Genomic DNA, 16116 nt, shown 5'->3' on the forward strand with positions numbered 1-16116 from the left:
CTTTAGTATTTTCTTTGTAAAAATTTAAAAGGGTAGAGTGTTGATTGACCTAACTTGTTCTTTCTTGTGTACAACGCTACTCAAATGTAGATGTTTAATATGTGCTTTTTGACGATGAGGATGCTGAACATTCCACCTGCAGAATGGAAGGTTAGAAACTTTCTGCTTAAAGCGCACTCTAATATCAATCGAGAAAACAAAAGTGGTAGAGATGAGAGGGGATCAACTCTGAGAAGACCCACTTGGGCTTGTTTGTACATCAGTACATCATGTTATATACAGCATCAAATTCTTTTTGAGCACACTGCAAAAAATACACATTCAGAGGCAAAACAGAGGTAAACTGTTAAATATTTTAAAATGACTGTTCCCCGCCCCCCCTTAAAGTCCATTTCAGCCTTTATAGAAATCAATCCAATTCAACACATGCTAATCAATATAATTATGCAACCAAGTTCTGGGCACTTTAAGAGATACAGAGATGAGTAAGTCAGAGACTCAGTCATTAAGGTGTTCATTAAAGGACATTTTTTTAAAGTACATAAAAGAAATGACTAAAATACAAAGTAGCTGTGATGTTTCTACATGAGTTACAAATAAAGTATAATGGTGCCAGGGCTGGAGTAGGAGCCGCGGGTGTAAAAAAAAAAAAAAAAAGGATTATATTCGGTTTTAGGAACCAGGAAAAGCTTCATGACTAAGTTAGGCATTTGAGATGTACCTTGGAGGATGGGTAGGACTGCAAAGGTCAGAGATGGTATGAGGAAGCATCCAGCCTTTGAGGACAGGCCAGACAAAGGCATATTTGGCAGGAGCATGAAGAACAATGTGCAACTAATGAACTCCTAGGACTAAGAGTAAAACGACAGAATGTCTGTCTCTTGGCATTGCTATTCACTGGATTTGGGAGGTTTGGGGCACAGTATGATCATTTTCAGAAATTTTAAGTTTGAAATGGCAGCAGAATATTCCCTTAGGCTGAACAGGAGGTAGCTGAAATGTGGGGCTGGTGTTTGGGAGGCATGTTAAGACTGGAGATGTTAAATTTAGAATGTAAATAAAAACCACATTTATGAAAAGCGTGAGCATTATTTGTACATTGTTTGGAATGTGAACCAATGAGGGTCAGAGACTCTGCACCATCCTGACCTCCAGTGACCATGTAAAGAGACATGTGATATCAGTATAACCTGAAATTGAAAATCAAATTGAAATGACAGCTCCATGTTCCTGATATGTTCAATTCATTAAAGTAACAGTTAAGTATGAACCCTCATTCTGTGATCTATAGGAAGCCCATTCTAAAAACAGATTCCATTCCTCAAGTTTTTAGAAACATAACATGTGCCTAGCCTTTCCTAGCTCATGTCTAGGAAAAGTGGCTCTGCAGGCCACTTTTTATATTTCATAATTGAATCTTGGGCTTCTGCTCTCTCTTTTCCTCCAAGCATGGACTAAGACCAGGCCAATAACCTGGAGATGACAGGAGGGCATTACCACACAGAAAAGAAAAACCCAAAATTGAATATTAGATGTTACTTCTCCTAAGACATTGGCCAACCTCCCTCAAAAGTCCCTAATGTCTATCTCTTCCTTAGCTCTCCATCCTGATGCTGTGTTTTGCTTACCTCAAACCACCATATTCTCCCAACCTGGAGTTCAGATCCTCAACTCCACCCTAGCTTCAGAGAGGGAAGAAGGCCTTTCTCTGCCCTAGTCCAAGGCTGGCTTCCTTTCCTGCCCCAGGATTACTGATAGAAATAATGCTGTTAATTAGCTTGACTATGATAATACTATTTATGTCTGTATATATGTATGTGTGTGTATACAAACATATACACACACATCACACATCTTAAAACTATAGAATTTTTTTAAAGAGTGGGGAAAGGGAGAGGGAATTTTTTTTTTTTTTTTTTTAAGATTTACGTCTTTATTTGTCAAAGAAAGAAAGAGAGCAAACAGGGAGACAGAGTGGCAGGCAGAGGCAGAAGGAGAAGCAGGCTGCCATCCGAGCAAGGAGCCTGATGTGAGACTCTACGCTGGTATCACGACCTGATTCGAAAACATCCGCTTAACCAATTGAGCTACCCAGGAGTCCCGCAGAGAGAGAGAGAGAAAGAGAGAGAATCTTTTTTTTTTTTTTTTAAGGATTTTTTATTTATTTGTCAGAGAGGGAGAGAGAGCACAGGCAGACAGAATGGCAGGCGGAGGCAGAGGGAGAAGCAGGCTCCCTGCTGAGCAAGGAGCCCGATGTGGGACTCGATCCCAGCACGCTGGGATCATGACTGAGCCGAAGGCAGCTGCTTAACCAACTGGGCCACCCAGGAGTCCCGAGAGAGAGAGAATCTTAAGCAGGCTCCACACCCAATGCAGAGCTCAACCTGGGGCTGAATCTCATGACCCTGAGATCATGACCTGAGCTGAAATCCAGAGCCTCACTTTCACTCATGTTTGTAATATGTGTCAATATGTTAGTATCATTATGCAGCCCTTATCAGATTGTAAACGACAAGAATACACCAAATAATATTCCGCGAGTTGTTTACAAACATACAGACTTTTTGATAATGATGATGCCCTTTAGCATCTGGAGTTCGGCAGGGGAACAAAATGTGGTTCTAATGCAAACTAGCCTCCCTCGCACGTAAATTTCTCTGTTCAATTTTATGGCCCAAATCACACTCTAGCGATATTGCAATAAAATAAAAATTATTTTTCCTCCAAGCTATTGAAACTCAGCTCCCTTTGGACTACTGATCCCAGCATGCAACGCTCCCGTATTACCACTCTGTGGGGTGGAGTCATAGAAGGGGCGGCAACAGCGGTGGCCTGTGCATTCTGGGCATTGTAGTCTAGGGCCCTGGCCGGCGTCGGGACAGTCCACGTGGTGCGTCTGGCGGCAGCTTTGGGCAGTGGCTACCCTGCTTCTTGCACCGGGTCCTCGAGGTGCGGGCCCCGGCGAGATCGGACCGGCGCCGCGGACCAAGCTGCAGGGAGGCCCGGAGGCAACCCGAGCCTTCGCGACGTTTTTGCGACAGCCGTGGCCGTGTTCCGCGAGTCCCCTCCCTCCCTCCTCTCTCTGAGGAGGTACCGGCTGTTGTGCGGTGCTGCCTTTCTGTTTGAGTGTATGGGAGAGAGAGTGAGTGAGTGAGTGTGAGCGTGTGTGTGAGAGGGTGAGGCGTGAGTGCGAGTGTAAGAGAAGGAGAGCCGGCCGCGGCCGCCCCGCCGCTCCCCGCAGCGGGAGCAGAACGCGCGGCAAGAGCGAGCAGGAGAGCCGGCGCCCCGGGAGCCCGCGGGGACAAGGGCAGAGACGCCGCTCCCCACCCCCAGCCCTCGTCCCTCTGCTCTCCTTCGCCCGGGGGAACCTCCCCGTCCCCCCACGCTCTCGGCCGGCCTCTGCCCCGCCATCCCCCTGGATGTCCCCGGCGCTCTCGCGGGGCCTCCTCCTGTTCTTGCCGCATCAGTCGGGCTGGTGCTGCGGCCGCCGGGTGTAGAGCGGGCGGGTTCCCGGGGGCTGCGGCTGCCGGTGCTTCCCCGGTCCCCACCCCTGTCCCCCGGCCCCCCGACCCAGCTCCCCGGCCCCGGAGGCTGTGACAATGGACTATGACTTTAAAGTGAAGCTGAGCAGCGAGCGGGAGCGGGTCGAGGACCTGTTTGAATACGAGGGCTGCAAAGTTGGCCGAGGCACTTATGGTCACGTCTACAAAGCCAAGAGGAAAGATGGGTGAGTGTTTGTGTCTTTGCCAGTGTCCGCGCTGGGCGGCGCTCCCGCAGGCCGAGGCAGGTAGCCCGGAGGGAGAGCGGGGCGCCGGCGTGCCGGTCTCCCACTTCCTCGACACCAGCATCTGGCCCTGCTAGCCAGGTTTGGGGAGGAAGTGGTGTACGAGGGATCCAAACCCACACGAAATCCTGCGTGCTGCTGCTTCTGTGTTCTACTTTGGTGGCGAATAAGGAAAAGGAGCTTCTACTCCATGGGCTGTATACTTTTCAAGGGTTTCGGTTATAGATTTAAAAAAAAAATTGTAGTAAAACGTCAGTTTAAATGATTTTCGGGGGGGGTTCGATTTATTATGGTAACCTTGTAGGAGATTTCCTCACGCCTCTGGAGTGACATCCATCAGTCTGGAAGGGAAGCTGTGATCCTTTCCCCCACCAGCTTGTAATTGATTTATTACCAAATTTGGATTTTATTTGGGGGAAAGAAAGCAGCAAGTAAATGTGATGCTGAAGAGTTCTTCGTAGTGATGATCTGTAACATAAATGTAGCAGTTGCTATTTAGATATTATTAACCTGTGAGTTTTAGATAGAACAATGGGGGTTTGGTGCAGGGTGGGTGGTGGGGAAAAAGGCAAGGGACAAATAGGGACTGTTTTGTTCAGGCCTGTTCCCCCAAAATTTAGCAGTTGGCAATGAACTGTAAATAGCCTCTTTGCTTTAAATATTTTCCCCTAGAAATAACTTAATTAAGTCTATGACTGATAATGCTCCCAATTTAGTTTCTTAAGCAGGCAAGTGAAGTGTTCATTTTTTCCTTTGTCAGTAGATGAATGTCGTGTAATATTGACAAAAGAGAAGGCAATTCTTAGTTGAGGGGAAAATACATTTTATTAACTCCTTGTTTTCCTTTTGTTAAAACGTATGTTGTCTCTGTTGCCTTTGACAGTATAGAAAATTGCTCGGAAGATAATGTCAGAGCTTATTATATAATCTTTAGATTTCAGTGTAAACAAAGTAGGTTTACTTGAATATCACTGTTAATTTGTTAGCTGCTGTTCAAGGTTTAAAATAATTGCTTTTTTTTCCACATTAGGTAGGAGGGTATGTTCACAACTATATTAGCACTGAAAAAATGAAACCATTCATAAAGCCGAAGTAAGTTGGGGGAGCCATATTATAAATATTTTAATATTCTGGATACTGGAAAAAGAAGTGTTTATTTTAATTCAACATTTTTCTTAGATTTAGTGAGATCTTTTTAAAATAAAAAGGGACTTTTAGAGGAAGATAGTGATTCTAATAAATTGGGTATGTGCATTTCAGTGTTAATATGGAGCAGTTAAAGCAGGACAGATATCTGTAAAAGCTTCGGATTTGAAAACTTGATACTCTGTGTGCTACAGATATTTAAAAGTACTTCTTAGTGGAATGGATAATCTGGTGACATTTGAGAAATCAGCGTCTGGAGATACCTACCGTTGACTCTGTTGTTTATACTTTTTATTGAAGAATTCCAGCATATTTTAAAAATGATTCTTATATTTTTCCAAAAGCCTTAAACCATCTCCCTTTCCCCCAATATTATGTAATTTGGGGCATATTCAGAAAATCCCCAATCCCATGAGATTAGGCATAGTAGTATATTTGACTAGTCTGTCATCTGTTTTATAAAATTCTGGTGACTTGAAATTATTTTAATCTCTGAGAGAAGCCAGTTCTGTTTTCATAAATTACCGGTTTAAGCTAATAAAAATACATTTATTAACTTTGATTTTATATTTTATTTTAAAACTATGGTATTTTTTATTGGCAAGTGGTACTTATAACCACATTTTATATCTCATGGTTAGGTTTATTTTAGACCAAAAATAGTTTTAGAAGAATTAAACAACTTAAAAATAGCCAAATGTATAGTATGTGAACATTTCTTAGTCATTTTTGATAGCTAAAAAGTAGCATTGCTTATTGGAAAAAATAACTTTATTTTTAATTCTTTAGGCTTGTTTTCTAGCAGCCTTTAATGATTTTGTTTATAAGATGAACCTTAAAAAAATAAAAAAGCATCAAATGTCAAGAGAGTTTTAAAATTACTTAAGACAGTTTTTGTTTTCCAGAGGGAATATTTTTGGTTTGGCTTCTTATAACCTCACTCTGGTAAAATACAGCTTTGTATTTATGAGGTTCTTTTGATCTTATGTCAGTGAAATGTAATTTAATGCATTTTAGTCCTGGTAAAATAAAATTTGTGGCTGTTTAATCTTTGTAAAAAGATGATGATGAAATAATTTGTTTCTAGTATTGATTTACTTTCAAATTAAATTATACATTCTGTAACTGAAATTGCAGTTTACTCTAGGAACCCAGACAATAACACCTTCAAAGAGAATCCAGAGATTTACAATAAAATAGGTTTTGTTTAGACATATTTTACTATTAAAATTAACATATGTAAATGTTATATCCTTTCAGTTGTTCAGCAACAATCACAGAACATGAATACATAGTAAAAGAATTTAAACCAGATGACTTAGCTTCTTAAATTATTTTTAGTAAACAAAACAGCTCAAAAGGTTGTTGCTTTGACTTAAAGAATTAATACTGTCCTGCTAGTATCCTATACTTATGATAAACTCCGCATTATAGGGAATGTGGGGAAGGAGGAAATACTTTATTTGAGGCATGAATATATGTATCGATAAAGGTCTTTATAATTGTGTTAATTTCAGAGTTAAAACATAAGTGCACAATAAATCTTGGAAATAATTTGTTCTCACTGTCACCATAAATGAGATAGAGTGTGTCCTTTGTGTCTGAACACCAAAAGGGTACTCAGTAGGAAGCAAGGAGATTCATTTTCTTTCTGAGTCAATTGCATTTCCTTTCGCAGAATTTAGGCAGCCAAACTCATTTTGTCCAACAAATGGAAAGGTGCAAGAAGACAGAAAACAATTTGTATTTTTAAATTCTAAACTCTCATTATAGGGAATGGACATTTCTAGAATTTAAAAATCAATTTGAGATAAGAGTTTGATCTCTAAAAAAGAAAAGCAAAAGGAATTCTCTTGAACCGTATTGTCAGTTTGCTACACTCTATGTTCAGAAGAACAGATAATATATAATTGGGATTGTGTGTGTTTGTGTGAGAGAGAGTAAGAAATATAAAGAAAACTTTTGTTGGGGCACTTTTGTAGGCAACCTGCAGATTAGTAGGCAGTAATATTGATAATAACTAAATTATTGAATAATATCTAAGTTCTTGGCAAAGTCCTTTACGTTTATCATCTGTTTAACCCTCATGAGTACCATATCAGGTCAGTTCTGTTTTTCAGTTTTACAGGTGAGGAAACTGTAAGAAAGTTTAAATTGTTAGAAAGGTTAAATTTGTCAATGGTCATACAACTGATTAAATGTCAGAGCTGCAGTTAGGGGTTACAAAGAGGTCTCTTACTCCAGAGCCCATGTGCTTAATCATTATGCCTTATATAATTAATATATTAAGGTAAATATAAACCTAGACATGGAGATTTGGTGTTTTAATGGGTCATTCAGAAAACATGAATACCTTATCATAGGACTAGGTTTTTCAATTAACTGGTATACTTTTTAAATATATTTCTGAACAGCCCTGGTTTTTCCCAGTGCCACGAGTGTGTATGTAGGTATGTGGGTGTATCTATACATACACATACATTTTATGTGTACAAATATACACACACATACATATACATGTACATATACATATACATGTGTGGAGGGAGAATCTAACTCTAATAAGGCATGTTATGATAAGACAGTTCATAATCTAGTGGGAAAAACTCTTGAATCCAAACTCAAACTCTAGTCTCCCCGACTAGAAAACTGACTTTGAGTTTGGATTCTGCCTCTGCTTACCAGTATGACTTGCCGTTTGTAGCCCTTGGTTTACTTATTTGTAAGAGTAGAGGATTTGAGTTGAAAATTTTAAGGTCTTTTCTAGTATTATGATTTCAGAAAGTAAAAATTATGAATATAAAATATAATACTTTTGCAAGATGAGGTAAACAGCCACTAAAATTTTACTTTAGACAATGATACATTTTTTTTTTAAGATTTTATTTATTTATTTGACAGAGAGATACAAGTAGTCAGAGAGGCAGGGAGAGAGAGAGAGGGGGAAGCAGGCTCCTTGCTGAGCAGAGAGCCCAATGTGGGGTTCAATCCCAGGACCCTGAGATCATGACCTGAGCCAAAGGTAGAGGCTTTAACCCACTGAGCCACTCAGGTGCCCACATTTTTATGTTTCTTGTGTCACGTCTTACTGTGGGTTCTCGCCAACTGGCTAAAAGAAGTTAGGTCAACTTCCAAAGACTTACTGGCTACTTTACCTGCCTTATACTGCTATAGCATTCCATCATCTTTATCTCTGCAGTTGTTGGGATTTACAGGCTAGTGCTTGCTTCCACTTCTGTGAACCATTCATTTTGGTGGCTAGCACAAGGGACTCTTCTGATCTAGTCTGCATGGGAGCTTTAATTCAGTTTTAATTCCTTAATTATGATCAGAACTTGGTGGAACCCTTTGTTTTCCCTGAAGGAATCTAACAGTTTTTCTTCCAGATATTACTGAATTCTGTATTTGTGTTCAATTTGTTTTAAATATTTCTTTAGATGTCAGAAATGCCAAGATACAAAATGTATACCCATTGTTGGGGATTTTGCATGCCCCATAAGGAGTATTCTTTATGACTTTTTTAAAAATGTGCTAGAAAGGGACTAGCAAAGTATTTACTATGCACTTTATGTCTGCTTACTGTTGACTTTATCTGCCCTGGGTATTCAGTGCATTCAGAGCCACCGTTTGAAACCACTTTGAGGTTTCATGTTTAAATTCCATTTTGTTAGTAGCAAGACTGGCAAATTAATTAATCTGGAATTTGTTTATTTGATTTTTAGTTTTGCTATTTCTTTGAACATTTGAAGAAATCTGTTCAGTCATTCATTAACCAATATTTATTGGACCCCTTTATATGCTGAGCACTGTCTAAAGTATTGGGAATACAAAGATGAGTAAAATATTTCATTATTTGAGGAGGTATCTGCTGGGGAAACCAATGTAAATAAACTGCAGCAATGTAATAAGCACTATAATAATTAATACAAGGTGCGATTGGAACACAGAAATGGATAGATCCAACTGTTTAGGGTTTTCAAGGAAAGCCTTTCAAAGATGGCAAAATTTTGTTTGACTTGATGGGGAAGAGCTCATCAGAAAGGGTGTTTTAAGATGACTGGGATAAAGAAGGGTGCTTTCTTATTGTCTGCTTACAGACCCCAGCAGATTTTGTGTGTTTGAATTTTTCTTCTCACACATTACCTCCCCACACCTTTTTGCCTTTGAGCTCCTGCTGTGCGTGTTGTATTATGTACACACGCTACAGATGGTCCATTGTACCCACCGGACATGATGACGTTTCCATTACTTAACAGCAAACACCTTAATTCTCTGTGTGGCCGTTTTCCATCACAAGAATGTTGCTGAATCAGAGTATGGGCAGCCTCTGAAATTCAGCTGTCTGATTTAAGAATGATCTCTCATAGGTAAAGCTCCCATGGCAAAACTCCATTTTGATTATAACTCTAATAGCAGGTGATTTTAGCGTGGTCTCACCTCCATGAGGAGTAGGGAGCCAGAATTTTCTATGCTGCAAGATGGTGGTGACAACAGATTGGAGGGGGAATTTCTGTTGTTGGAATCTGATGTATGAAGAGATGGGAGGGAGGTGGGGAGAGGGCTTCGAGCAGGCTGGATTTCAGCTAGAAAAATAGAAATAATGACAGATTATGATAAATTACTGTAGGCATTTGCAAACTTACCTGCTTTTTCAAAAATTATTTCTCTTAGCAAATGTGGTCAGAATTATCATGTATAAACATTTGAAATATGACCCATACGTAAGTTGCAACTGTGTGTACTAAATCAGTGTTGAGAAACAGATATTCTCCTTGTGGCTGGTGTCATCTTTTTTGTAGTGCCTTTTGTTGTTGAATCCAATCCTCATTGTCTATTCTTTTTTAAATTCTTTTTCTGTTCTTAGCTGCTGCTAGAGAATGAAAATCCTACTGTCCTTTCTTCCTTCAGAACAGTTTGTAAATCCTTTCCTTCACACCAGCTTAGGTAGGCCTTGGTCATCTCTTTATTACTTAGAAACTACTAAGATATTTTTTGTCTTTAGGTATCTCTTACTACTTCAAGAAAGTTCTTGATGTTGTCACTAAAAAGTGACCTTCAGCTATTATTTTGATCTTGATGCTTGAAGACCCATTAGTGTCATGATTCTCAAGGTTCTTAAGTACAGTTGTTGTCAAAGTCACAAAACCATCCATTTGTAGTAAGCTGCCTTTACTAACGGAATTAATGTCATGTCCTTCAGATGTGTTATGGCAGGCAAAAAAGGCTGAGAACCCCTTTTTAAAATTGAGATATGTTACATACCATAACAGTCACCCTTTTACTTTTTTTTTTTTAAGATTTTATTTATTTACTTGACAGAGAGAGAGAGAGAGAGAGCGAGTGCATGGCAGGCAGAGGGAGAAAGAAGCAGGGTCCCCACAGAGCCAGGAATCTGACGCAGGGCTCTATCCCAGGACCCTGGGATCATGACCTGATGACCCTTAATGACTGAGCCACCCAGGTGCCCCACATTCACCTTTTTAAAGTATACAATCCGCTGCTTTTTAGTATGTTTCCAAGGCTGTGTACGTATTTCCCCTATCTAATACCAGAACATTTTTATTACTCCAAAAAGAAGCCCCCTATCAGTTAGCCATCACTGCACATCCTTGTCTTTCCAGCTTCTGGCAACCACTAATATACTTTTTCTATGGATTTGGCTATTGTGGACATTTCATATAAATGGAATTATACAGTGTGTGGCTTTATTTTGTTTTTTACTTAGCATAATGTCTATAAGGTTCATCTGTGTTGTGCATGTATCAGTATTTCATTGCCTTTATGGTTGAATAATATTGCATTGTATGGATATAACACATTTTGTTTACTCATTCATCAGTTGGTGGACATTTGTGTTATTTCTACTTGTGCTGAAAATTTTATCTCCCAACTGGAGTGGGTTCTAACCTTTAGGTTCGGAAATCCTAACTGCTTTATCTTAACATACGACTCCAATAATTCCCTCTTCACTCATCACTCCACACAACATATTCAGTCCTTCATAGAGGTATTATGTAACTACTTCAGTGTATATGTGGTTAATGTTTATATGTCCTTTGGGTCTTTCTGGTGAATGTTTATGGGTTAGATATTATAGATTTCCTCTAGGGCAGTAATTGTGTTCCCCTCAGTTCCTGGCACTTTGCCAAATGTTGACAGGTATTGAATGTTTTTTTTTATTTTTGGTGTACATGAAATTCATAGTTGAAAGTCTTCCTTTTAAGTTTGCTGAAATTAAAAACTTGAGCATATTATAGGACACTAAAAGAAGAGCATCTTATGAAAATACTCAGACAAGCAAAGTTTGATACCAGGAAAAGAATTGAAGAAAACCAAAAGCCAGAGGCAGGGCAAACTTTGTTAATCATCTGAACCAAATATAAGTCCCAGGTATTTGAAAAATTGAACCACTACAAAGGATAAAGGTATTTTCTGAAATATACCTTGTAAATAAATCAGTTTAAGGGGGGATCAAACCTATATTTCTAAATTTAAGGAAAATATAATTAGTCTTGGGACCAGAGTTGACATTTTTGTTTAAATTCCATGGTTATTTGATATTTGAAGTTTAATTTTGTTGTATGAATACAAAATTATTTAGGCTACTACTACTGAAGGTAACTCAGTTTCTCCTCTCCCTAGACAGTTCTTTAAAATCTATAGTTTTATTATAGCTTACGAATTGTAACAAATAATCATTCCAAGGAGAGGAATTCTTGACTTCATGATGCAGGGCTCAGTCTGGATGTTTCTAGACATCTGTATTTAGAGGCTGTTCAGAGAACTAAAGGGATTAAGAAAAAACTAAAACTTGTCCATCAGTGATATTATATTTTATGTTAAACAAGTCATATTTCTGGGGAAAGCAGAGTTAAGTATCAAAAAAATGATTTTTATAAGGCTTCTGTTTTAAGGAAAGCCAATTGTGAAAATTTAAGTTCATATAGAATAAATTTATGTGGAGTTTTTTTTTTTTTTTTCATTTTCTTTAAGTACATGAGCTCTCCTAGTGTATCACAGGACTCAGTTTGCAAAAAATTCAGTTCATATGCAATTTTTAAAATAATGTCAAGCTTATAATTTGTTTTCTAATGCTAACTTAACATTGAAGATCCTTTTAAATGTAAAATCAGATCATTCAGATATCTGACATTTCATTATAGTTTCTCTTTAGCTGTAGTTTGTTTTGTTTTCTTTTTGGTAAAATTTTTTAAAATGTTTTTAATTTATTTGGTGACTATTTGCTGAACATCTGTAATATGCCAGGTTCTGTGCCAGATATGGGTGATTCAGCAGTCAGTAGGCCATGGTCTAAGTCCTTAGGGAACTTACAGACTTTTGAGGGATACAGGCAAGTAAAAAGGTAATTAAAGCATAGTGGGATAGGGCTGAGATAGGGGAAAATATATAGTTTGCCATATGGGTACCTGATCTGCTCTTGGGGGTTTAAGGATGATATTTCAGTTGCGACTTGAAAGATAATTAGAGGTTACACAAGTGAATGGGCAGTACATAAGAGTGAGTGAGTGTTGGGGAGTTACTGTGCAGGCTAGAGGGGTAGCATCTGGTTCTGGAAATTCTTTATCTTAAAGGAAGGGCTTCTATTTCGTTGAAAAGGGAGTGTGGTAGGGGTTGTGTGGTGTGTAGTAAATTTTAACTTTAATTATTTATTTGAATTGATCTCAGAAACTTTGTATCATGTTGTAGGTGGGAAGGCTAAAGCTCTCTTCAGGACCCTTTGGAACCACCACTGAGTAGCATTTATAGAGATATGAAGGAAAGATAGTATAGTGAGGGAATTGAAAGGATTTCAGTTCCAGATCTTAGAGAGTAATAACAGGTGAGGTGAGAAGTATAAAAAAATTAAGTTGGAGAAGTAAGTGGAGTCTTGGAAATCATGTCATGGACTTCGTACTTTATTCCGAAGACAATGAGGACCATTTGTAGGATTTTAAATAGATAGTAACAAGTTCAGATTAATAATTTTTAAAAGATTGCTTGGCAACACATTCAGAATAACTACAGGGAACATGGGGTAAGGAGAATGTGACAGTATTCTAGGTGAGAGAGGCTGGAATTAGGAAATGACCCAGAGAATGAGGAACAATTGAAAGGACTTGTTAATTTCTTGGAAGTGAGAGAGGAGGAAAAGAAGAACCATGGATAAGGCTTAGGTTTCTCGTGTGAGCAGCAGGATATTGCCATTCACACAGATAGCCAAAACAGGAAGAGGAGCAAGTTTGAGTTTTGTTGTATTGAATTTTGTGTACCTGTTAAACATCTAAGAAGAAGTGTTCATTAGGCAGATACATGAATCTAGTGCTTGAGAGCGAGAGATCTGGGTAGAGGTAAACTTGGGAGTTACCAGGTACTTGAAGCTTCGAGCTATCTTAAAATTGTCTAGGGAAAGTGTAGAATGAGAAGAGGTCCTAGGTTAGAATGTAGAAAAAAATAATGTCCATCCAGGCCAATAAGTTGAGTCCTGAGAAGGAAGAGAAAACTAAGGATCAACCCCATCGTGCAACAGGATTTATACAGTATATAGCTTATTGGCTGTACACAACAACTTGGAGAAAAACCAGGGCTTTGTAGGTAAAAGTATAACAACCAATTAGAGAGTGTTTTCAGGAGCGATAGGCATACTGTATGCCACACACAGGGAAGGGAGATGATGAAATGTTTGGGTTAAGTAATGTATGCTAAACAAAAGGAAAATTCAGTGAAAGATTTTTGGACCCTAGAGCTGAAATTATAACTCACTTTGTAGGTTTTATCCAAAATGTTTTGTGGTACTTTTTTGGGTAGCTTTATCATTCAAGGCCAAGCAATGAGAATCTTTACTTCCATCATTGGTTCCACATTGGCTATATTATTGAAGCTAAACCTGTAGATACTAGCTTGCTATTTCTTTATTTGTTCATTCATTCCATGCTATTCAAGGTAGTTCTTAATTTTTTAAAATAAAATAGCTTTTTTCCCCCTCTGACTATAAGAGTGATTCAGGTACATTGTAGAAAATTTGTAGTCCAGAAATGTATACAGAAACTAAAAGCCCTAAAGACAGTTACTATTTTATCATCTTCACAGATAATGCTGTGAATATAAGTAGAGATTAATGAAATCTAGTGTGATCTACCTTTTTTTCATTCAAGAATATTATGCATCTTTTCCCATCAGTAAATATGGCTATAATTAAGTTTTAATTATTGTGGGCATTACGTATATATGAATATAAATATGTATCTAGTGAACCAGTTCTCTAGTGATAGAAAAAATTTAAGTAGTCTCCAAATTTTAACCATTACAGTTATCAAAGGGCCTTTTAGAAAATATGTATGCAGTGTCCTTGAAGTGGAATTTCAGGGTCAAAAGTTATATACTTTAAATAACTGTCTTTTTATTATCAAATAAGATTAGGATATGAAATTCATATATCCTCATAATAAAAAATTCAGGCAGTACATAAGGATAACTAGGAAAATCTAAGTTTTCTTTTTAGAGTAATCATTGTCAGCAGCTCTTCGTGTGTATACATAAAGAAGCATTTATATGTATGGATAGATTTTAAAATTTATTGTAATACTTTATTCATTTTGAGCATACCACACATGCATATGAGAAAGAACATAAATTTACTGAGTGTAAACTAAAGTGTTGTCACCCTGTCTCCTCCAGCCATTCAGGTCCTCTTTCCAGAGCTCTCCACTGATAGCTTTCTTGGGTATGGTTTGTGGGAACAAACATCTTTTGACTATGTTATTGTTTTTCACATGCAACTCTTATTTTTATGAAGTCACATTTATCATTCATTTCTTTAATGGCTGCTGGGTTATATGTCTGAATTAGAAAGATCTATATGGGGGCGCCTGGGTGGCTCAGTGTGTTAAGCCGCTGCCTTCGGCTCGGGTCATGATCTCAGGGTCCTGGGATCAAGCCCCGCATCGGGCTCTCTGCTCAGCAGGGAGCCTGCTTCCCTTCCTCTCCCTCTCCCTCTGCCTGCCTCTCTGTCTACTTGTGATCTCTCTCTGTCAAATAAATAAATAAAATCTTAAAAAAAAATCTATATGTCATTATCTTTAAACACAAATTGTGTGATAGTGTGTATATAATTCTGTGCCTTGCTTTTTTCAGTTCATATGTTTTGATGATCAGTATCTGTGCATATAACACAATTCATTTCATCAGCTCATCATCCTGTTTTATGGATGTAATATACTGGTCCAGTTGAAGGGAATTTTGATTCCTTCACTTTTTCATGCTCCTTAAAAGCACTGCAGTAAATGTCCTTTACATCTGTCTTTGCACACAGCATTCTCTCAGGTGGAAGCACAACTTCCCAGGGCCCCAAAATTCCCCACAGAGTTATTTGCTGATACCACTGGCAAAGAGTAAAGTTTTCCTGTAGCAAGAGAAGCTCCCTTGTTCTATCTACAGGGAGTTTTATCCCTGTTGGCTTTCAGTGGTCCTAGAAATGTCATTATGCCCAAGAACAAGTTACTGTTAACAACCCTGGTACCCCAATGCAGGACTGGTGAAGTGCAGGTCAGTTTCTTAGGATAAGTTCTAATAGGCCTGGATTAAGGCTCTTCTCTGGGTCAGTGTTATGTCCTATAAAAAGGTTGCACCAATTACACATCTCCACTCCAAAAACAAAACTTATCTGAAAGGAGGAAGTGGGAATAGATATAGTAATGATATGTTTGAATGAATCATGGGGGTAAATACATTGTAAAGTTGGAATTGTTTAGATTATTCTTTTGGAACTTTTGCTTTGAGTTTTCTTTCTCCACATAGTTCTTTGTATTTTAGATTACTTGATGGGATAGAAAAAATTAAGAGCCACATGGATGTTTAAAGTTATAGTCATTATTATATTTACATCTTATGTTCATTTCATCAGATTTCTCTATTCCCACTTAATATTGCTGGTACACTTTGTTCCTATTACAAATAACTAATGCTCTAGATATGTTCTACCTCCAGTCACTTAACATACTGACTCTTACTTAGATGATTCCTTCTCTTTCCTGTGGCTTGGCTTTGGTCATCTTTTCATTCTCTGCCCAGCTTTGATCTTCACCCATCTTTTACTGTCTCCCTGTTTTTGGCTTGCTTTTTATTTTTTTATTTTATTTTATTTTTTTACATTTAGTTTATTTTGCTTAAATTCAGTTAATTAACATATA

General features: G+C 38.2%; 1 protein-coding gene across 4 annotated transcripts in view; it reads left to right on the forward strand.

Moving 5' to 3' along the window:
• The first annotated feature begins 3033 nt into the window (after positions 1-3033).
• Positions 3034-16116, forward strand: part of CDK8 (cyclin dependent kinase 8) — a 113960-nt gene continuing 100877 nt past the window's right edge. The window contains exon 1 of one of the 4 annotated variants that reach the window (XM_044249462.1): positions 3034-3727. In XM_044249462.1, coding sequence (XP_044105397.1) covers positions 3600-3727 — 128 coding nt within the window. In that variant the 5' untranslated portion in view covers positions 3034-3599. The remainder of the gene's footprint in view (positions 3728-16116) is intronic. The other 3 variants (XM_044249463.1, XM_044249461.1, XM_044249465.1) reach the window with 3 other exon arrangements.

Source organism: Neovison vison, chromosome 5 (genome assembly GCF_020171115.1).
Source record: "Neovison vison isolate M4711 chromosome 5, ASM_NN_V1, whole genome shotgun sequence".
In the NCBI taxonomy this organism is placed as follows: domain Eukaryota; kingdom Metazoa; phylum Chordata; class Mammalia; order Carnivora; family Mustelidae; genus Neogale; species Neogale vison.